At 41.5% G+C, this 25,313-nt stretch overlaps 1 protein-coding gene across 1 annotated transcript in view; it reads left to right on the top strand.

Annotated features, from left to right (window-relative positions):
* Positions 1-25,313, top strand: part of LOC106606155 (CUB and sushi domain-containing protein 3) — a 540,034-nt gene that overhangs the window by 214,493 nt on the left and 300,228 nt on the right. Inside the window, exons 25-29 of the mRNA XM_082975995.1 lie at positions 9,092-9,283; positions 13,501-13,627; positions 15,212-15,414; positions 16,924-17,115; positions 22,993-23,131. Of these exons, the coding sequence (XP_082832121.1) occupies positions 9,092-9,283; positions 13,501-13,627; positions 15,212-15,414; positions 16,924-17,115; positions 22,993-23,131 (853 nt within the window). The remainder of the gene's footprint in view (positions 1-9,091; positions 9,284-13,500; positions 13,628-15,211; positions 15,415-16,923; positions 17,116-22,992; positions 23,132-25,313) is intronic.

Below are 25,313 nucleotides of genomic sequence, written 5' to 3'. Positions count from 1 at the left end.
CTGACTGGAGGAGACTAGACATGACCACAGTCCTTTACAGTTACAACCTGACTGACTGGAGGAAACATGACCACAGTCCTTTACAGTTACAACCTGACTGACTGGAGGAGACTAGACATGACCACAGTCCTTTACAGTTACAACCTGACTGACTGGAGGAGACTAGACATGACCACAGTCCTTTACAGTTACAACCTGACTGACTGGAGGAGACATGACCACAGTCCTTTACAGTTACAACCTGACTGACTGGAGGAAACATGACCACAGTCCTTTACAGTTACAACCTGACTGACTGGAGGAAACTAGACATGACCACAGTCCTTTACAGTTACAACCTGACTGACTGGAGGAGACATGACCACAGTCCTTTACAGTTACAACCTGACTGCCTGGAGGAAACTAGACATGACCACAGTCCTTTACAGTTACAACCTGACTGACTGGAGGAAACATGACCACAGTCCTTTACAGTTACAACCTGACTGACTGGAGGAGACTAGACATGACCACAGTCCTTTACAGTTACAACCTGACTGACTGGAGGAGACTAGACATGACCACAGTCCTTTACAGTTACAACCTGACTGACTGGAGGAGACTAGACATGACCACAGTCCTTTACAGTTACAACCTGACTGAGTGGAGGAGACATGACCACAGTCCTTTACAGTTACAACCTGACTGACTGGAGGAGACTAGACATGACCACAGTCCTTTACAGTTACAACCTGACTGACTGGAGGAAACATGACCACAGTCCTTTACAGTTACAACCTGACTGACTGGAGGAAACATGACCACAGTCCTTTACAGTTACAACCTGACTGACTGGAGGAAACATGACCACAGTCCTTTACAGTTACAACCTGACTGACTGGAGGAGACATGACCACAGTCCTTTACAGTTAAGACCTGACTGACTGGAGGAGACTAGACATGACCACAGTCCTTTACAGTTACAACCTGACTGACTGGAGGAGACTAGACATGACCACAGTCCTTTACAGTTACAACCTGAATGACTGGAGGAGACTAGACATGACCACAGTCCTTTACAGTTACAACCTGACTGACTGGAGGAGACATGACCACAGTCCTTTACAGTTACAACCTGACTGACTGGAGGAAACATGACCACAGTCCTTTACAGTTACAACCTGACTGACTGGAGGAGACTAGACATGACCACAGTCCTTTACAGTTACAACCTGACTGAGTGGAGGAAACATGACCACAGTCCTTTACAGTTACAACCTGACTGACTGGAGGAGACATGACCACAGTCCTTTACAGTTACAACCTGACTGACTGGAGGAAACACGACCACAGTCCTTTACAGTTACAACCTGACTGACTGGAGGAGACATGACCACAGTCCTTTACAGTTACAACCTGACTGACTGGAGGAGACATGACCACAGTCCTTTACAGTTACAACCTGACTGACTGGAGGAAACTAGACATGACCAAAAATAACCCAAAATAGTTCTACCTGGAACCAAAAAGGGTTCTCCTATGAGGACAGCCTAAGCGTGTACTATATATATTCGTTGGCTATGTCATAGCTACGTTAGTCAACAATAAATAATAAACAATAAATAACAATTCATCTGCAACAATTACAAGTTAATTAGTGTTGATGGTGATTTATGAACCAAAACAGGGACAAGAAACATATGCTACATTGCCCACTAATCTGATAAAGGTAGATATCTGGTCTCCTTTATGGCTCTAATGTAACATCCTGGCCATAGAGAGGGTTTTTTGTTCTTTATTTTGGTTAGGCCAGCGTGTTACATTGTTCTATGTTCTTTTTCTATGTTTTTTTTGTATTTCTTTGTTTTGGGCCGTGTGTGGCTCCCAATCAGGCACAGCTGAAGTTCGTTGTTGTTGATTGGGAGTCACACATAAGGAGCATGTTTTTCCTTTGGGTTTTGTGGGTAATTGTATTTTGTTTAGTGTGTTTTCCTAACAGAACTGTTTGCTGTCGTATTTTGTTTATTTTTGTAGTGTTCTCTTTTTCATTAAAACACTAATGATGAACACGTCCTCCGCTGCGTATTGGTCCACCTTTTCCGACGATGGCTTCTCTGTTTCATCTGACGACGAAGACAGCCGTTACATCTAATCTGATAGTGGTAGATGTCTAGTCTCCTTTATGGCTCTAATCTGATAGTGGTAGATGTCTAGTCTCCTTTATGGCTCTAATCTGATAGTGGTAGATATCTAGTCTCCTTTATGGCTCTAATCTGATAGTGGTAGATGTCTAGTCTCCTTTATGGCTCTAATCTGATAGTGGTAGATGTCTAGTCTCCTTTATGGCTCTAATCTGATAGTGGTAGATGTCTAGTCTCCTTTATGGCTCTAATCTGATAGTGGTAGATGTCTAGTCTCCTTTATGGCTCTAATCTGATAGTGGTAGATGTCTAGTCTCCTTTATGGCTCTAATCTGATAGTGGTAGATGTCTAGTCTCCTTTATGGTTCTAATCTGATAGTGGTAGATGTCTAGTCTCCTTTATGGCTCTAATCTGATAGTGGTAGATGTCTAGTCTCCTTTATGGCTCTAATCTGATAGTGGTAGATGTCTAGTCTCCTTTATGGCTCTAATCTGATAGTGGTAGATATCTAGTCTCCTTTGTGGCTCTAATCTGATAGTGGTAGATATCTAGTCTCCTTTATGGCTCTAATCTGATAGTGGTAGATGTCTAGTCTCCTTTATGGCTCTAATCTGATAGTGGTAGATGTCTAGTCTTTTTTATGGCTCTAATCTGATAGTGGCTTTATGGCTCAGACCAGCACATAATTTATGCACACACACACACACACACACACACACACACACACACACACACACACACACACACACACACACACACACACACACACACACACACACACACACACACACACACACACACACACACACACACACACACACACACACGAGAGAGAGAGAAATCAGCTCAGTCAGATCCAGCTCATGCGCTTCATCAGTAACAGATTTTAATTTAGAATAGAAAATTAATCTGTTTAAGCAAAAAATGTTATTGCATCAAACCGAATCGTTTCTCACTAAAACGTATCGTTCCTGTATGGTATTTGAACCCATATATCTATGCTTATCCCTAACACATAGGGTTAAGACCTCATCCCTAACACATAGGGTTAAGACCTCATCCCTAACACATAGGGTTAAGACCTCATCCCTAACACATAGGGTTAAGACCTCATCCCTAACACATAGGGTTAAGACCTCATCCCTAACACATAGGGTTAAGACCTCATCCCTAACACATAGGGTTAAGACCTCATCCCTAACACAGATTTAACTTACAAAAATATTGAATCTGAAATTGGGATTTTATTTTAGGAATAAGGCCTGTTTTTCTTTTGAAGCCAGAAGGAGGCTAGTATCAGCTACATTTATGCCTTTACTAGACTATGGGGATATTTTATATATGAATGCTTCCGCTCAGTGTTTGAGATCAATTGACACCCTTTACCATGGCACTTTGAGATTTATTTTAAACTGCAAAACCTTTATGCACCACTGCACTTTATATACCAGGGTTGGCTGGCCTTCTCTAGTCACTCGTAGGCTCAGTCACTGGTATACTTTTATTTACAAAGTCATTTTGGGTTTATTACCGTTTTATTTGGGCATTTTTATTGTTCAGAAATGTGGTGGGTCGTCTCTTCGTTCGCTGGACTTTATCCGGCTAACTGTTCCAAATGTCCGAACTGAATTTGGTAAAAGGGCTTTTAGGTACTCTGCTCCATCGTCTTGCAAAATACTTTTAAACTGGAAGAACTTGTCCCGATTGGTGTTTTTAAATCACTGATGAATGATCTTGAGACTGATTCCCTGACCTGTCAATGTTTTTAATTTGCTGTTTTTGATTTTGTTAAACTCGTGTGAATTCAATGGTTTTTATTAGATTACTTGTGGTTTGTCTGTAATTCTTGTAATGACTTGGTGCTGCATATCTTGGCCAGGACGCTCTTGAAAAAGAGATTTTAAATCTCAATGAGCCCTTCCTGGTTAAATAAAGGTTAAATTAAACATTTTAAATAGGGTTAAGACCTCATCCCTAACACATTGGGTTAAGACCTCATCCCTAACACATAGGGTTAAGACCTCATCCCTAACACATCGGGTTAAGACCTCATCCCTAACACATAGGGTTAAGACCTCATCCCTAACACATAGGGTTAAGACCTCATCCCTAACACATAGGGTTAAGACCTCATCCCTAACACATAGGGTTAAGACCTCATCCCTAACACATAGGGTTAAGACCTCATCCCTAACACATAGGGTTAAGACCTCATCCCTAACACATAGGGTTAAGACCTCATCCCTAACACATTGGGTTAAGACCTCATCCCTAACACATAGGGTTAAGACCTCATCCCTAACACATAAGGTTTAGACCTCATCCCTAACACACAGGGTTAAGACCTCATCCCTAACACACAGGGTTAAGACCTCATCCCTAACACATCGGGCTCAGACCTCATCCCTAACACATAGGGCTAAGACCTCATCCCTAACACATAGGGTTAATATCTCATCCCTAACACATAGGGTTAAGACCTCATCCCTAACACACAGGGTTAAGATGTCATCCCTAACACACAGGGCTAAGACCTCATCCCTAACACATAGGGTTAAGACCTCATCCCTAACACATAGGGCTAAGACCTCATCCCTAACACATTGGGTTAAGACCTCATCCCTAACACATAGGGTTAAGACCTCATCCCTAACACATAGGGTTAAGACCTCATCCCTAACACATAGGGTTAAGACATCATCCCTAACACACAGGGTTAAGACCTCATCCCTAACACATTGGGTTAAGACCTCATCCCTAACACATCGGGTTAAGACCTCATCCCTAACACATAGGGTTAAGACCTCATCCCTAACACACAGGGTTAAGACCTCATCCCTAACACATCGGGCTAAGACCTCATCCTAACACACAGGGTTAAGATCTCATCCCTAACACATAGGGTTAAGACCTCATCCCTAACACATCGGGTTAAGACCTCATCCCTAACACATCGGGTTAAGACCTCATCCCTAACACATAGGGTTAAGACCTCATCCCTAACACATAGGGTTAAGACCTCATCCCTAACACATAGGGTTAAGACCTCATCCCTAACACATAGGGTTAAGACCTCATCCCTAACACACAGGGTTAAGACCTCATCCCTAACACACAGGGTTAAGACCTCATCCCTAACACATAGGGTTTAGACCTCATCCCTAACACACAGGGTTAAGACCTCATCCCTAACACACAGGGTTAAGACCTCATCCCTAACACATCGGGCTCAGACCTCATCCCTAACACACAGGGCTAAGACCTCATCCCTAACACATAGGGTTAATACCTCATCCCTAACACATAGGGTTAAGACCTCATCCCTAACACACAGGGTTAAGATGTCATCCCTAACACATAGGGCTAAGACCTCATCCCTAACACATAGGGTTAAGACCTCATCCCTAACACATAGGGCTAAGACCTCATCCCTAACACATTGGGTTAAGACCTCATCCCTAACACATAGGGTTAAGACCTCATCCCTAACACATAGGGTTAAGACCTCATCCCTAACACATAGGGTTAAGACATCATCCCTAACACACAGGGTTAAGACCTCATCCCTAACACATTGGGTTAAGACCTCATCCCTAACACATCGGGTTAAGACCTCATCCCTAACACATAGGGTTAAGACCTCATCCCTAACACACAGGGTTAAGACCTCATCCCTAACACATCGGGCTAAGACCTCATCCTAACACACAGGGTTAAGATCTCATCCCTAACACATAGGGTTAAGACCTCATCCCTAACACATCGGGTTAAGACCTCATCCCTAACACATCGGGTTAAGACCTCATCCCTAACACATAGGTTTAAGACCTCATCCCTAACACATAGGGTTAAGACCTCATCCCTAACACATCGGGCTAAGACCTCATCCCTAACACATCGGGCTAAGACCTCATCCCTAACACACAGGGTTAAGACCTCATCCCTAACACATCGGGCTAAGACCTCATCCCTAACACACAGGGTTAAGATTTATTGGAATGTCCTCTTGTTTTGAGCAGTGTTTATATTCCCCCTCTGTTAAGAGGAGCTGTGGCCTATACCACTCCTCCATCCTGCTAACCAGTCACAGTCACTTGAGCAGTTAATTAGCTAGCTGTAATTGTTGTCTCTGCCCAGAAAGGATCTTTTCCTGCTAACTCATTTAATGGGACTTTAAGTCCACCATAGTCATTATGTTCTGAAGCAGGACGTTATTCCCACGCCTCAATCAATAAAGGTTCGTCCCAAATGGCACCCTATTCCCTACATATATAGTGCGCTACTTTTAAAACCAGAGCATCGAGGTGCTATTTAGGACGCAGTTAATGTCTTTACCACAGGAGGTTGGTGGCACTTCAATTGGGGAGGACGGGCTCGTGGTAACGGCTGTTAATGAGTGGAATGGTAGCAAACACGTTTTCAATGTGTTTGATGCCATTTTCATTCACATCGTTTCCAGACATTATTATGAGCTGTCCTCCCCTCACCAGCCTCCTCTGGTCTTTACAATGCAGAGAAATGAGAATATGTCACTGTGTGACACTACGGCTGGTTCCCAGAAACACTTACTAGTCGAAATGCCGACACGTTGTTTTCTGAGTTGTGTGTATGTCCTTGTGTGTGTATGTCCTTGTGTGTGTTAACTCTAGGATGGTCTCCATAATGTGTGTTAACTCTAGGATGGTCTCCATAATGTGTGTTAACTCTAGGATGGTCTCCATAATGTGTGTTAACTCTAGGATGGTCTCCATAATGTGTGTTAACTCCAGGATGGTCTCCATAATGTGTGTTAACTCTAGGATGGTCTCCATAATGTGTGTTAACTCTAGGATGGTCTCCATAATGTGTGTTAACTCTAGGATGGTCTCCATAATGTGTGTTAACTCTAGGATGGTCTCCATAATGTGTGTTAACTCCAGGATGGTCTCCATAATGTGTGTTAACTCTAGGATGGTCTCCATAATGTGTGTTAACTCTAGGATGGTCTCCATAATGTGTGTTAACTCTAGGATGGTCTCCATAATGTGTGTTAACTCTAGGATGGTCTCCATAATGTGTGTTAACTCTAGGATGGTCTCCATAATGTGTGTTAACTCTAGGATGGTCTCCATAATGTGTGTTAACTCTAGGATGGTCTCCATAATGTGTGTTAACTCTAGGATGGTCTCCATAATGTGTGTTAACTCTAGGATGGTCTCCATAATGTGTGTTAACTCTAGGATGGTCTCCATAATGTGTGTTAACTCTAGGATGGTCTCCATAATGTGTGTTAACTCTAGGATGGTCTCCATAATGTGTGTTAACTCTAGGATGGTCTCCATAATGTGTGTTAACTCTAGGATGGTCTCCATAATGTGTGTTAACTCTAGGATGGTCTCCATAATGTGTGTTAACTCTAGGATGGTCTCCATAATGTGTGTTAACTCTAGGATGGTCTCCATAATGTGTGTTAACTCTAGGATGGTCTCCATAATGTGTGTTAACTCTAGGATGGTCTCCATAATGTGTGTTAACTCTAGGATGGTCTCCATAATGTGTGTTAACTCCAGGATGGTCTCCATAATGTGTGTTAACTCTAGGATGGTCTCCATAATGTGTGTTAACTCTAGGATGGTCTCCATAATGTGTGTTAACTCCAGGATGGTCTCCATAATGTGTGTTAACTCTAGGATGGTCTCCATAATGTGTGTTAACTCTAGGATGGTCTCCATAATGTGTGTTAACTCTAGGATGGTCTCCATAATGTGTGTTAACTCTAGGATGGTCTCCATAATGTGTGTTAACTCTAGGATGGTCTCCATAATGTGTGTTAACTCTAGGATGGTCTCCATAATGTGTGTTAACTCTAGGATGGTCTCCATAATGTGTGTTAACTCTAGGATGGTCTCCATAATGTGTGTTAACTCTAGGATGGTCTCCATAATGTGTGTTAACTCTAGGATGGTCTCCATAATGTGTGTTAACTCTAGGATGGTCTCCATAATGTGTGTTAACTCTAGGATGGTCTCCATAATGTGTGTTAACTCCAGGATGGTCTCCATAATGTGTGTTAACTCTAGGATGGTCTCCATAATGTGTGTTAACTCTAGGATGGTCTCCATAATGTGTGTTAACTCTAGGATGGTCTCCATAATGTGTGTTAACTCTAGGATGGTCTCCATAATGTGTGTTAACTCTAGGATGGTCTCCATAATGTGTGTTAACTCTAGGATGGTCTCCATAATGTGTGTTAACTCTAGGATGGTCTCCATAATGTGTGTTAACTCTAGGATGGTCTCCATAATGTGTGTTAACTCTAGGATGGTCTCCATAATGTGTGTTAACTCTAGGATGGTCTCCATAATGTGTGTTAACTCTAGGATGGTCTCCATAATGTGTGTTAACTCTAGGATGGTCTCCATAATGTGTGTTAACTCCAGGATGGTCTCCATAATGTGTGTTAACTCTAGGATGGTCTCCATAATGTGTGTTAACTCTAGGATGGTCTCCATAATGTGTGTTAACTCCAGGATGGTCTCCATAATGTGTGTTAACTCTAGGATGGTCTCCATAATGTGTGTTAACTCTAGGATGGTCTCCATAATGTGTGTTAACTCTAGGATGGTCTCCATAATGTGTGTTAACTCTAGGATGGTCTCCATAATGTGTGTTAACTCTAGGATGGTCTCCATAATGTGTGTTAACTCTAGGATGGTCTCCATAATGTGTGTTAACTCTAGGATGGTCTCCATAATGTGTGTTAACTCTAGGATGGTCTCCATAATGTGTGTTAACTCTAGGATGGTCTCCATAATGTGTGTTAACTCTAGGATGGTCTCCATAATGTGTGTTAACTCTAGGATGGTCTCCATAATGTGTGTTAACTCTAGGATGGTCTCCATAATGTGTGTTAACTCCAGGATGGTCTCCATAATAATACAACCTGTTTATCCCTCTCTGTCTTCTCCTCCACTCTATAATTCTCTGGCAGGTTTTGATCTGTCTCACTGCGAGGATCCCGGGGTGCCTCAGTTTGGGTTCAAAGTCAGCGACCAGGGGCACTTCGCTGGCAGTGCCATCACGTACGGCTGCGACCAAGGTTATTCCCTGCACGGAAGTGGCATACTCAAGTGCATGACCCGAGAGAGAAGAGCATGGGACAACCACCTCCCCTCATGCATAGGTAATCCTGTCTTGTCCCCCTCTTTCTTTCAATCGCTCTCTCTCTCTATCTCTCTCGTTCTATCCATCTCCCTCCCTCCCTCCCTCCCTCCCTCCCTCCCTCCCTCCCTCCCTCCCTCCCTCCCTCCCTCCCTCCCTCCCTGTCTCTCTCTCTCTCTCTCTCTCTCTCTCCATCTCTCTCTCGTTCTATCCATCTCTCTCTCTCTCTCTCTCCATCTCTCTCTCGTTCTATCCATCTCTCTCTCTCTCTCTCTCTCTCTCTCTCTCTCTCTCTCTCTCTCTCTCTCTCTCTCTCTCGTTCGTTCTCTCTTTCTCTCTCTCTCTCGCTCTCTCTCTCCCTCTCTGCATCCTTTTATCTGGCAGCCCATATTAGTATACAGTCCAATCAGACAGTCAACATTGCTGAGCTCAGTGTTAATCCCAGGGATTTAGTCCTACATGATTTCCACTTAATTGGACTGTTGGAAAAACGTTCCGCTTTTCATTTAGTTGGAGAAGACAAATAGCTCTCATGTTTTGTTCAGAATAATTGATCCTTGTGAATGGGGGTGATGCCAGCTGATTCTTTATGTTAAGTGGTCTTGATGCCAGCTGATTATGTTAAATGGTCGTGATGCCAGTTGATTCTTTATGTTAAATGGTTGTGATGCCAGCTGATTCTTCATGTTAAATGGTCTTGATGCCAGCTGATTCTTCATGTTAAATGGTCGTGATGCCAGCTGATTATGTTAAATGGTCTTGATGCCAGCTGATTCTTCATGTTAAATGGTCGTGATGCCAGTTGATTCTTTATGTTATATGGTCTCGATGCCAGCTGATTCTTTATGTTAAATGGTCTTGATGCCAGCTGATTCTTCATGTTAAATGGTCTTGATGCCAGTTGATTCTTTATGTTAAATGGTCGTGATGCCAGTTGATTCTTCATGTTAAATGGTCGTGATGCCAGCTGATTATGTTAATGGTCGTGATGCCAGCTGATTCTTCATGTTAAATGGTCGTGATGCCAGCTGATTCTTCATGTTAAATGGTCGTGATGCCAGCTGATTCTTTATGTTAAATGGTCGTGATGCCAGCTGATTCTTCATGTTAAATGGTCGTGATGCCAGCTGATTATGTTAAATGGTCTTGATGCCAGCTGATTCTTCATGTTAAATGGTCGTGATGCCAGTTGATTCTTTATGTTATATGGTCTCGATGCCAGCTGATTCTTTATGTTAAATGGTCTTGATGCCAGCTGATTCTTCATGTTAAATGGTCTTGATGCCAGTTGATTCTTTATGTTAAATGGTCTTGATGCCAGTTGATTCTTTATGTTAAATGGTCGTGATGCCAGTTGATTCTTCATGTTAAATGGTCGTGATGCCAGCTGATTATGTTAAATGGTCGTGATGCCAGCTGATTCTTCATGTTAAATGGTTGTGATGCCAGCTGATTCTTTATGTTAAATGGTCGTGATGCCAGTTGATTCTTCATGTTAAATGGTCGTGATGCCAGCTGATTATGTTAAATGGTCGTGATGCCAGCTGATTCTTCATGTTAAATGGTTGTGATGCCAGCTGATTCTTCATGTTAAATGGTCGTGATGCCAGCTGATTCTTCATGTTAAATGGTCGTGATGCCAGCTGATTCTTCATGTTAAATGATCGTGATGCCAGCTGATTCTTCATGTTAAATGGTCTCGATGCCAGATTTCTGCTTTATTGCATTGTAGTGTTTTCAAATAATTAACTCATCACGTTTTATTATTTACTTCCTTTTGAGTGATATGAAAACATTTAAATGTCTCTTTTTAGAAGCTCATTGATTAATGCATGTCTAGCCAAATCATCCATACTTGCCGTATTCCATCCCTTCCGTCAGTGATCAGTGTTACATGTGTAGATTGCTGCATTAGGTTCAATCCATGCAAGGCAAGGAGGACAAACTGCTCAAGTTATTAGCTTGAATCTAGCAGGTGTAGTGTGTCTGCAGTGTCTTGTGCTGATAGATTATGGTAAAAATGGACATAAACATTCTGCAGGTGTAGCTACAGAATGGCTCTATAAATGCCATGGAGCTTTGGTTTCTCTATTTAACATGTATTTATTCAGGAATATGTTCTGTGAGCTACTATTGTATTCTTTTTTTATGCAGTGTTTTGGTTGTTAAACAGTGGCTAGCCTAAAGAGCTGGAGCTAACACTTCACTGATAGGAAGTCTTTTATCCAGCTTGAATAACAAATGGTTTTCAACAGAGAGAGAGAGAGAGAGAGAGAGAGAGAGAGAGAGAGAGAGAGAGAGAGAGAGAGAGAGAGAGAGAGAGAGAGAGAGAGAGAGAGAGAGAGAGAGAGAGAGAGAGAGAGAGAGAGAGAGAGAGAGAGAGAGAGAGAGAGAGAGAGAGAGAGAGAGAGAGAGAGAGAGAGAGAGAGAGGATTCTTGTGTATGCAGTCTTTTGGTTGTTTAACAGTGTCTGGCTTAAAGAGCTGGAGCTAACACTGTTTTGACAGGAAGTCTTTTATCCAGCTTGAATAACAAATCATTTTCAACAGGTACAGAGAGTTTATTGTATGTAAAACAGAGAGAGATAGAGCTTCAGAGAGAGAGAGAGAGAAACACGAGAGAGGGACTGCTAATTATCAAAATCCAGAAAAGAGCCGTTAAATTCTACAACCACCTAAAAGGAAGTGATTACCAAACCTTCCATAACAAAGCCATCACCTACAGAGAGATGAACCTGGAGAAGAGTCCCCTAAGCAAGCTGGTCCTGGGGCTCTGTTCACAAACACAAACAGACCCCACAGAGCCCCAGGACAGCAACACAATTAGACCCAACCAAATCATGAGAAAACAGAAAGATAATTACTTGACAAATTGGAAGGAATTTACAAAAAAACAGAGCAAACTGCAATGCTATTTGGCCCTAATCAGAGAGTAGAATACCTGACCAACATGACTGACCCCAAATTAAGGAAAGCTTTGACTATGTACAGACTCAGTGAGCATAGCCTTGCTATTGAGAAAGGCCGCCGTAGGCAGACCTGGCTCTCAAGAGAAGACAGGCTATGTGCACACTGCCCACAAAATGAGGTGGAAACTGAGCTGCACTTCCTAACCTCCTGCCCAATGTAGGACCATATTAGAGACACATATTTCCCTCAGATTACACAGATCCTCAAAGAATTCGAAAACAAATCAAATTTTGATAAGCTCCCATATCTACTGGGTGAAATACCACAGACTGCCATCACAGCAGCAAGATGTGTGACCTGTTGGCACAAGAAAAGGGCAACCAGTGAAGAAAAACACCATTGTTAATACAACCTATATTTATGTTTATTTATTTTCCCTTCTGTACTTTAACTATTTGCACATCCTTACAACACTCTACATAGAAATGCCTCTATTCTTTTGGAACTTTTGTGAGAGTAATGTTTACTGTACATTTTTATTGTTTATTTCACTTTTGTTTATTATCTATTTCACTTGCTTTGGCGATGTACACATATGTTTCCCATGCCAATAAAGCCCCTTAAATTGAAATTGAGAGAGAGAGAGAGAGAGAGAGAGAGAGAGAGAGACAGAGAGAGAGAGAGAGAGAGAGAGAGAGAGAGAGAGAGAGAGAGAGAGAGAGAGATGTTGATGAGATGGCTTCCTTACCACTTCGATACCTGTTATGGTTCTGTTGTTAGATTATGTCATTTATCCAATAATGAAATGTGGATAGTTTGTCAGCGATGTTGATGATAACCAGGACAATAGCTGAGAAATTCATATGTGCAGTGGTGAGTCTCTCTCCCACAGACCAGGACCAGGCACATTTATATTTTCTGGACAGTCTTTTAAAGGTAATTAATGGCGTCATTAAGAGGCATAATTTAGGCGAAACACGTTTTGCATTTCTAAGTACTTTAGGTACTGTTGTCTACCGCACACCATTCCATTACCAGGTACAAGGAGAAAGGGGCTTTACTCCAGGCAAGGATTTACTAACTGCTAGTCATTTGTATTCAGATCTCTATTCTGTTTTTGTTTTCTCTGTGTTGAATAACTGGGAATAGTCTGATTTGAGAAGTCTGGCAGGTGTGTATGCATGTATTTTCTTTAATACATTTTCCCTCAAGGGAAATGTTCTGTTGTTTAGATGTTGGATGTTGACAAGGTCGGATGACCTGTTAGTGACCTGTTTTTGGTGTGTGTGTGTGTGTGTGTGTGTTTCTGTGTGCGTGTGTGTGCCTGCAGCGGAGTGTGGCGGTAGGTTCAAAGGTGAGTCTACAGGGCGCATCCTGTCTCCTGGATATCCCTTTCCTTACGACAACAACCTGCGCTGTACCTGGACCATCACAGTCAACTCTGGCAACATCGTCAGGTAGCTACTTCAAATATAGAATTGGAATTGAATATTATCTTCTTACCACAAAACTAATAGGCAAATTGGGGTACCCTTGTCTGGTACCATACAGAACAATTTCTAAATTAATTTCTTACAAAAGAGTCCTGCTGTTGTTTCAGATAACATCATGTCAAATATTTACTTACTTTGATTATTTCATTATGATTCATAATGCACAGTACGCATCAGAGTTTCCCTTAGCCGGTAATTGCCGGCTTTTGACTGATTAAAAAAATAAATAAGAAAAGCCGATAAGTAATTGTTGCAAGCCAAATTGAGTGGGAGAAAAAAAACAATCCCATTGCAAAACATTGCTTTGTATTCATTGTTGGAAATATCAGTCGATGGAAATACATTTGACCGGCATGCTTATCGGTCTATAGGTTAATTTGCAACATGTGTATAATTAAATTGGGGCGTGTGTATTTTCGTTAGTCATCATGTTTCTTATTTATCTCATGAGCACAGCATACAGAGCCTATTTTGATCTGATTATCACTTGTCAGACAGCTCCAGGTCCTGCAGCTCCTCAGCTCGTTGCTCCTGGCAATATCCGACCATAGAAACGCGCAAACAGTTATTTTATAAAGACTTCCTCATATGCCATTGTAACCAACATTTCTCTCCTGTTCTATTGTTTTTTTTTTTATAAGCGTTCTTTCATTTGTTCAGAAGTTAAAGACACAATCCTAGTCTTATTAGCAACCCATCCTAGTTGATGCATCTTTAGATCTCCCCCTCTTTCTTAGTTTATAACTGAGATCTCTGTCACATTTGAAACCGTTCACATCAGGGTGCGCTGTTAAGAATGGTGTTTTTCCCACGAATTGTATTTTAGGAAAATGTTTGAAAGTGATGTTTTATTGGTCAGCTTCATTACAGGAAGTTTTACACGTTCTATAAAGATGAATTACCATAATCTAAATATGATTTCTGTCATTCATTCTGAGTACCGTGTGATGGACAGCCTAATGGGTTACGCCAACCAAATGATTATGGGTCAGATAATTTACTAAAAATGTCCGGTAAATTAAAATCTTCCCAGTCACCTTGTCCGCCGGCACATTTTGCACAACGAAAACCCTGGTACTCATCTCCCTTTTTACCATGAAATTAAAATGAATTATTATAATTTTTTTTTAAATGGGGCATCCTTGTCTGTTACCTCACATATCAGTGCATTACAAAACATAGCCATCTGCATTTCCAGATATTGTTATTACTTAGTCAGAACCATGTAATTAAAGATTCAAAATACACAGTTGGTGACTGCCTGTAGAGGTACTGTATGCCTGTAGCCGCCTGACTGTGGACTTGGTTTGTCTCATCGGATCCCGGTCCTTCCCAACTAGCCCTCCAGTTCCTGGCACCAGTCAAATGGAGGATGTGAATAGTTTTCACATGGTTTGTCCTGCCAGACATAGGCGATAGAGTAAACAGAAAATGCACACAACCTCAAGCGAATACAAATAGAATATGAAGAATTTATGATTTGAAATTGGTGTTGTCTTGGCCAAATCTGTTTATGTTTCATCCGATTTAAATCCCTTCCTCCCTAAGCCTCCAGTTCCTGGCGTTCGACACGGAGGCATCTCACGACATCCTGGAGGTTTGGGACGGACCAGCAGAAAATGAGATGTCTCTGAGGGAGGTGTCTGGCTCCCTGCTCCCCGAGGGGATTCACAGCACCCTCAACGTCGTCACCATTCAGTTCCAGACTGACTTCTACATCACCAAGTCTGGCTTCGCCATCGACTTCTCAAGTGAGTGTTTCAAGAAAATACCTGTCCGTTTCTTGAGTGACAAGAAAGAATAGCATTTATTTATTCTATTTACCTTCAACTCTGTAATAGTTGGTCTCATATGAACTGGGAAGCCAACTGGTCTCATATGTCTGCTGCGTGTCCTTCAGCTGCAGTATAATGTCATGTCTGCTGTGTGTCCTTCAGCTGCAGTATAATGTCATGTCTGCTGTGTATCCTTCAGCTGTAGTATAATGTCATGTCTGCTGTGTGTCCTTCAGCTGTAGTATAATGTCATGTCTGCTGTGTGTCCTTCAGCTGTTGTGTAATGTCATGTCTGCAGTGTGTCCTTCAGCTGTTGTGTAATGTCATGTCTGCAGTGTGTCCTTCAGCTGTTGTGTCATGTCATGTCTGCTGTGTGTCCTTCAGCTGTTGTGTAATGTCATGTCTGCTGTGTGTCCTTCAGCTGTTGCGTAATGTCATGTCTGCTGTGTGTCTTTCAGCTGTTGTGTCATGTCATGTCTGCTGTGTGTCCTTCAGCTGTTGTGTCATGTCATGTCTGCTGTGTGTCCTTCAGCTGTTGTGTCATGTCATGTCTGCTGTGTGTCCTTCAGCTGCAGTATAATGTCATGTCTGCTGTGTGTCCTTCAGCTGTTGTGTCATGTCATGTCTGCTGTGTGTCCTTCAGCTGCAGTATAATGTCATGTCTGCTGTGTGTCCTTCAGCTGTTGTGTCATGTCATGTCTGCTGTGTGTCCTTCAGCTGTAGTATAATGTCATGTCTGCTGTGTGTCCTTCAGCTGCAGTATAATGTCATGTCTGCTGTGTGTCCTTCAGCTGCAGTATAATGTCATGTCTGCTGTGTGTCCTTCAGCTGTAGTATAATGTCATGTCTGCTGTGTGTCCTTCAGCTGTTGTATAATGTCATGTCTGCTGTGTGTCCTTCAGCTGTTGTGTCATGTCATGTCTGCTGTGTGTCCTTCAGCTGCAGTATAATGTCATGTCTGCTGTGTGTCCTTCAGCTGCAGTATAATGTCGTGTGCTGTGTGTCCTTCAGCTGCAGTATAATGTCATGTCTGCTGTGTATCCTTCAGCTGCAGTATAATGTCGTCTGCTGTGTGTCCTTCAGCTGCAGTATAATGTCGTGTGCTGTGTGTCCTTCAGCTGCAGTATAATGTCATGTCTGCTGTGTGTCCTTCAGCTGCAGTATAATGTCATGTCTGCTGTGTGTCCTTCAGCTGCAGTATAATGTCATGTCTGCTGTGTGTCCTTCAGCTGCAGTATAATGTCATGTCTGCTGTGTGTCCTTCAGCTGCAGTATAATGTCATGTCTGCTGTGTATCCTTCAGCTGCAGTATAATGTCATGTCTGCTGTGTGTCCTTCAGCTGCAGTATAATGTCATGTCTGCTGTGTGTCCTTCAGCTGCAGTATAATGTCATGTCTGCTGTGTGTCCTTCAGCTGCAGTATAATGTCATGTCTGCTGTGTGTCCTTCAGCTGCAGTATAATGTCATGTGCTGTGTGCCTCCAGGTTCAGTGGCGACAGCCTGCAGAGATCCAGGCATGCCTATGAACGGCAGTCGTAACGGAGAGGGGAGAGAACCAGATGACACGGTGACCTTTTCCTGTGATCCAGGATATGAGCTGCAGGGAGAGAGCAAGATCACCTGCATCCAGGTGGACAACAGATACTACTGGCAGCCCAGCCCTCCCAGCTGCATTGGTGAGGATTTACTACTGTACTGTACTGATCTATACTATACTGATCTATACTATACTGATCTATACTATACTGATCTATACTATACTGATCTACACTATACTGATCTACATTAAATTTAACTGGTTTATCAGCCCTCCCAGCTATATTGGTGGGGCTGTACATTAAATATAACTGGTTTATCAGCCCTCCCAGCTGTATTGGTGGGGCTGTACATTAAATATAACTGGTTTATCAGCCCTCCCAGCTGTATTGGTGAGGCTGTACATTAAATATAACTGGTTTATCAGCCCTCCCAGCTGTATTGGTGGGGCTGTACATGAAATATAACTGGTTTATCAGCCCTCCCAGCTGTATTGGTGGGGCTGTACATTAAATATAACTGGTTTATCAGCCCTCCCAGCTGTATTGGTGGGGCTGTACATTAAACGCTACAGGGAATATAACTTTGGTTGTTCTGTTTGCATCGGAAGGGGTTTGAAAGACAGGCTCCTGGAAATTGAAGGAGGGGTTATTCTGTATAACATCACGACGAGAGTTATTCTGTCCTCAGGCTGTATCAGCGAGCCTTTAAATGTCAGGTCTTCCTTCTAAAAGAGGTCTTCTGACCTCACTGGGACTTCCTGGATAAATAAAGGATAAATCAAATAAAAACATCTATGATAAAATAATATATATATATATATATTACTACTAGGAATATAACTGTGTTTATTCTGCGCACCTTTCTGCAATAGTGGGGCTTTAAAAGGTCCTTTTTCAACCCAGTTTTGGTGAATCCCTGAGGATTTGGTTGAGAAAGGCTGCTGCTAATGAAACACTACAGGGGATAAAACAGGGGTCAGTCTACTAACTGTATTAATGAAACACTACGGGGGATATAACAGGGGTCAGTCTGTCCTACTAACTGTATTAATGAAACACTACAGGGGATATAACAGGGGTCAGTCTACTAACTGTATTAATGAAACACTACAGGGGATATAACAGGGGTCAGTCTACTAACTGTATTAATGAAACACTACAGGGGATATAACAGGGGTCAGTCTACTAACTGTATTAATGAAACACTACAGGTGATATAACAGTGGTCAGTCTGTCCTACTAACTGTATTAATGAAACACTACAGGGGATATAACAGGGGTCAGTCTACTAACTGTATTAATGAAACACTACAGGGGATAAAACAGGGGTCAGTCTGTCCTACTAACTGTATTAATGAAACACTACAGGGGATAAAACAGGGGTCAGTCTGTCCTACTAACTGTATTAATGAAACACTACAGGGCATATAACAGGGGTCAGTCTACTAACTGTATTAATGAAACACTACAGGGGATAAAACAGGGGTCAGTCTACTAACTGTATTAATGAAACACTACAGGGGATATAACAGGGGTCAGTCTGTCCTACTAACTGTATTAATGAAACACTACAGGGGATAAAACAGGGGTCAGTCTACTAACTGTATTAATGAAACACTACAGGGGATATAACAGGGGTCAGTCTGTCCTACTAACTGTATTAATGAAACACTACAGGGGATATAACAGGGGTCAGTCTGTCCTACTAACTGTATTAATGAAACACTACAGGGGATATAACAGGGGTCAGTCTACTAACTGTATTAATGAAACACTACAGGGGATAAAACAGGGGTCAGTCTGTCCTACTAACTGTATTAATGAAACACTACAGGGGATAAAACAGGGGTCAGTCTGTCCTACTAACTGTATTAATGAAACACTACAGGGGATATAACAGGGTTCAGTCTGTCCTACTAACTGTATTAATGAAACACTACAGGGGATAAAACAGGGGTCAGTCTACTAACTGTATTAATGAAACACTACAGGGGATATAACAGGGTTCAGTCTGTCCTACTAACTGTATTAATGAAACACTACAGGGGATAAAACAGGGGTCAGTCTACTAACTGTATTAATGAAACACTACAGGGGATATAACAGGGTTCAGTCTGTCCTACTAACTGTATTAATGAAACACTACAGGGGATATAACAGGGGTCAGTCTACTAACTGTATTAATGAAACACTACAGGGGATATAACAGGGGTCAGTCTGTCCTACTAACTGTATTAATGAAACACTACAGGGGACAAAACAGGGGTCAGTCTACTAACTGTATTAATGAAACACTACAGGGGATATAACAGGGGTCAGTCTGTCCTACTAACTGTATTAATGAAACACTACAGGGGATATAACAGGGGTCAGTCTGTCCTACTAACTGTATTAATGAAACACTACAGGGGATATAACAGGGTTCAGTCTGTCCTACTAACTGTATTAATGAAACACTACAGGGGAGTCTGTCCTACTAACTGTATTAATGAAACACTACAGGGGATAAAACAGGGGTCAGTCTGTCCTACTAACTGTATTAATGAAACACTACAGGGGATATAACAGGGGTCAGTCTGTCCTACTAACTGTATTAATGAAACACTACAGGGGATATAACAGGGGTCAGTCTACTAACTGTATTAATGAAACACTACAGGGGATAAAACAGGGGTCAGTCTACTAACTGTATTAATGAAACACTACAGGGGATATAACAGGGGTCAGTCTGTCCTACTAACTGTATTAATGAAACACTACAGGGGATATAACAGGGGTCAGTCTGTCCTACTAACTGTATTAATGAAACACTACAGGGGATAAAACAGGGGTCAGTCTGTCCTACTAACTGTATTAATGAAACACTACAGGGGATATAACAGGGGTCAGTCTACTAACTGTATTAATGAAACACTACAGGGGATAAAACAGGGGTCAGTCTGTCCTACTAACTGTATTAATGAAACACTACAGGGGATATAACAGGGGTCAGTCTACTAACTGTATTAATGAAACACTACAGGGGATATAACAGGGGTCAGTCTGTCCTACTAACTGTATTAATGAAACACTACAGGGGATATAACAGGGGTCAGTCTACTAACTGTATTAATGAAACACTACAGGGGATATAACAGGGGTCAGTCTGTCCTACTAACTGTATTAATGAAACACTACAGGGGATATAACAGGGGTCAGTCTGTCCTACTAACTGTATTAATGAAACACTACAGGGGATAAAACAGGGGTCAGTCTGTCCTACTAACTGTATTAATGAAACACTACAGGGGATAAAACAGGGGTCAGTCTGTCCTACTAACTGTATTAATGAAACACTACAGGGGATAAAACAGGGGTTAGTCTGTCCTACTAACTGTATTAATGAAACACTACAGGGGATATAACAGGGGTCAGTCTGTCCTACTAACTGTATTAATGAAACACTACAGGGGATATAACAGGGGTCAGTCTGTCCTACTAACTGTATTAATGAAACACTACAGGGGATAAAACAGGGGTCAGTCTGTCCTACTAACTGTATTAATGAAACACTACAGGGGATATAACAGGGGTCAGTCTACTAACTGTATTAATGAAACACTACAGGGGATATAACAGGGGTCAGTCTGTCCTACTAACTGTATTAATGAAACACTACAGGGGATATAACAGGGGTCAGTCTACTAACTGTATTAATGAAACACTACAGGGGATATAACAGGGGTCAGTCTGTCCTACTAACTGTATTAATGAAACACTACAGGGGATATAACAGGGGTCAGTCTGTCCTACTAACTGTATTAATGAAACACTACAGGGGATAAAACAGGGGTCAGTCTGTCCTACTAACTGTATTAATGAAACACTACAGGGGATAAAACAGGGGTCAGTCTGTCCTACTAACTGTATTAATGAAACACTACAGGGGATAAAACAGGGGTTAGTCTGTCCTACTAACTGTATTAATGAAACACTACAGGGGATATAACAGGGGTCAGTCTGTCCTACTAACTGTATTAATGAAACACTACAGGGGATATAACAGGGGTCAGTCTGTCCTACTAACTGTATTAATGAAACACTACAGGGGATAAAACAGGGGTCAGTCTGTCCTACTAACTGTATTAATGAAACACTACAGGGGATATAACAGGGGTCAGTCTACTAACTGTATTAATGAAACACTACAGGGGATATAACAGGGGTCAGTCTGTCCTACTAACTGTATTAATGAAACACTACAGGGGATAAAACAGGGGTCAGTCTACTAACTGTATTGGTGACACGTACAAATTACACCCTACTAGGGATATTTTCTAGTTTTATTATTCTGTCTGAAAACCACCGGTATGATTAAAGGGGTTAACAGTACCAAGACATATTAAACCACCGGTATGATTAAAGGGGTTAACAGTACCAAGACATATTAAACCACCGGTATGATTAAAGGGGTTAACAGTACCAAGACATATTAAACCACCGGTATGATTAAAGGGGTTAACAGTACCAAGACATATTAAAACCACCGGTATGATTAAAGGGGTTAACAGTACCAAGACATATTAAACCACCGGTATGATTAAAGGGGTTAACAGTACCAAGACATATTAAACCACCGGTATGATTAAAGGGGTTAACAGTACCAAGACATATTAAACCACCGGTATGATTAAAGGGGTTAACAGTACCAAGACATATTAAACCACCGGTATGATTAAAGGGGTTAACAGTACCAAGACATATTAAACCACCGGTATGATTAAAGGGGTTAACAGTACCAAGACATATTAAACCACCGGTATGATTAAAGGGGTTAACAGTACCAAGACATATTAAAACCACCGGTATGATTAAAGGGGTTAACAGTACCAAGACATATTAAACCACCGGTATGATTAAAGGGGTTAACAGTACCAAGACATATTAAACCACCGGTATGATTAAAGGGGTTAACAGTACCAAGACATATTAAACCACCGGTATGATTAAAGGGGTTAACAGTACCAAGACATATTAAACCACCGGTATGATTAAAGGGGTTAACAGTACCAAGACATATTAAACCACCGGTATGATTAAAGGGGTTAACAGTACCAAGACATATTAAAACCACCGGTATGATTAAAGGGGTTAACAGTACCAAGACATATTAAACCACCGGTATGATTAAAGGGGTTGACAGTACCAAGACATATTAAACCACTGGTATGATTAAAGGGGTTAACAGTACCAAGACATATTAAACCACCGGTATGATTAAAGGGGTTAACAGTACCAAGACATATTAAACCACCGGTATGATTAAAGGAGTTAACAGTACCAAGACATATTAAACCACCGGTATGATTAAAGGGGTTAACAGTACCAAGACATATTAAACCACCGGTATGATTAAAGGAGTTAACAGTACCAAGACATATTAAACCACCGGTATGATTAAAGGGGTTAACAGTACCAAGACATATTAAAACCACCGGTATGATTAAAGGGGTTAACAGTACCGTGACCAAGACATATTAAACCACCGGTATGATTAAAGGGGTTAACAGTACCAAGACATATTAAACCACCGGTATGATTAAAGGGGTTAACAGTACCAAGACATATTAAACCACCGGTATGATTAAAGGGGTTAACAGTACCAAGACATATTAAACCACCGGTATGATTAAAGGGGTTAACAGTACCAAGACATATTAAACCACCGGTATGATTAAAGGGGTTAACAGTACCAAGACATATTAAACCACCGGTATGATTAAAGGGGTTAACAGTACCAAGACATATTAAACCACCGGTATGATTAAAGGAGTTAACAGTACCAAGACATATTAAACCACCGGTATGATTAAAGGGGTTAACAGTACCAAGACATATTAAACCACCGGTATGATTAAAGGGGTTAACAGTACTGTGACCAAGACATATTAAAACCACTACATTGTGTTGTACTGTATGCTTTGAACATGGTGTGTGTGTGTGTGTGTGTGTGTGTGTGTGTGTGTGTTTCTCCAGCTCCCTGTGGAGGTAATGTAACGGGATCATCAGGATTCATCCTCTCTCCCAACTTCCCCCTCCCCTACCCGCACAGCAAAGACTGTGATTGGCTGATCGCTGTCCACTCAGACTACGTCATATCGCTGGCTTTTATCAGGTAAGGAATGAATGAATGAATTAATGAATGAATGAATAAATGAACGAATGAATGAATGAATAAATGAATGAATGAATAAATGAATGAATGAATGAATAAATAAATGAATGAATAAATGAACGAATAAATGAATGAATGAATGAATGAATGAATGAATGATTCCTTTCAGGTAATCTTCTGAACTGAAACACACCAGAAAGAGGAACAGCTGAGAGCAGAGGGTGTCTGCAGTGTGTTAGCGATCGCCTGCTGGGTGTTGATGAACTGTGGGTGGATTCAACATGTAGAATCATCAGGAAATTAAAGTGACATTTGACAGCCGATGTTACTGTGGTCTGGTGTTCCTCTCTACTGGTATCTGAGTCTGGTTCCTCTCAGGGTTTCTTCCTTTCATGGAGGTGATGGCCTTGGTATCTGAGTCTGGTTCCTCTCTAGGGTTTCTTCCTTTCATGGAGGTGATGGCCTTGGTATCTGAGTCTGGTTCCTCTCAGGGTTTCTTCCTTTCATGGAGGTGATGGCCTTGGTATCTGAGTCTGGTTCCTCTCAGGGTTTCTTCCTTTCATGGAGGTGATGGCCTTGGTATCTGAGTCTGGTTCCTCTCAGGGTTTCTTCCTTTCATGGAGGTGATGGCCTTGGTATCTGAGTCTGGTTCCTCTCTGGGTTTCTTCCTTTCATGGAGGTGATGGCCTTGGTATCTGAGTCTGGTTCCTCTCAGGGTTTCTTCCTTTCATGGAGATCCTTGCTCTTTATATTGGGGCTCTGGGCGGCGTTATTGGAAGCCACTTTCTGAAAACTATTCTTTTGAAAACGTCTTTATCATAGTTTTTGAAAAGGAAAAGGTTTGTCTTGCTAGACACTGCTGATAGAGTCAACAGGAAATACAGCATCATTTTAATTTGGTTTGTCCTTGTCACGTCCTGACCAGTAAAAGGGGTTGTTTGTTATTGTAGTTTGGTCAGGGCGTGGCAGGGGGTGTTTGTTTAGTGTGTTTCGGTTTTTTTGGGGGGCAATGTTCTATTTAGTCTATTTCTATGTTCAGGGTTTTTGGTTTGGCCTTCAATTAGAAGCAGCTCTTCTCCGTTGCTTTTAATTGGAGGCCATATTTAAGTAAGGGGTTTTTGTCACTGTGTTTGTGGGTAGTTGTTCCGTGTATAGTGTGTTGCCTTACAGGACTGTCTTCGTCGGTGTTTGTTATTTTGTTCAGTGTTCACGTTGCCTTCTAAAATAAAAGAAGATGAGTATACACATTCCCGCTGCGCTTTGGTCTAATCCATACGACGAACGTGACAGTCCTGCTAGATACTGCTGATAGTCAACAGGAAATACAGTATCATTTTCATTTGGTTTGTCCTGCTAGATACTGCTGATAGAGTCAACAGGAAATACAGTATCATTTTCATTTGGTTTGTCCTGCTAGATACTGCTGATAGAGTCAACAGGAAATACAGTATCATTTTCATTTGGTTTCTCCTGCTAGATACTGCTGATAGTCAACAGGAAATACAGTATCATTTTCATTTGGTTTCACCTGCTAGATACTGCTGATAGATTCAACAGGAAATACAGTATCATTTTCATTTGGTTTCTCCTGCTAGATACTGCTGATAGTCAACAGGAAATACAGTATCATTTTCATTTGGTTTGTCCTGCTAGATACTGCTGATAGTCAACAGGAAATACAGTATCATTTTCATTTGGTTTGTCCTGCTAGATACTGCTGATAGAGTCAACAGGAAATACAGTATCATTTTCATTTGGTTTGTCCTGCTAGATACTGCTGATAGTCAACAGGAAATACAGTATCATTTTCATTTGGTTTGTCCTGCTAGATACTGCTGATAGTCAACAGGAAATACAGTATCATTTTCATTTGGTTTGTCCTGCTAGATACTGCTTATAGAGTCAACAGGAAATACAGTATCATTTTCATTTGGTTTGTCCTGCTAGATACTGCTGATAGTCAACAGGAAATACAGTATCATTTTCATTTGGTTTGTCCTGCTAGATACTGCTTATAGAGTCAACAGGAAATACAGTATCATTTTCATTTGGTTTGTCCTGCTAGATACTGCTGATAGAGTCAACAGGAAATACAGTATCATTTTCATTTGGTTTCTCCTGCTAGATACTGCTGATAGTCAACAGGAAATACAGTATCATTTTCATTTGGTTTCACCTGCTA

The sequence above is a fragment of the Salmo salar genome, chromosome 05, assembly GCF_965601325.2.
Source record: "Salmo salar chromosome 05, fSalSal1, whole genome shotgun sequence".
In the NCBI taxonomy this organism is placed as follows: Eukaryota; Metazoa; Chordata; class Actinopteri; order Salmoniformes; family Salmonidae; genus Salmo; species Salmo salar.
Note: the sequence above shows the minus strand (reverse complement) of the source record. Positions and strands in the feature narration are given on the sequence as shown.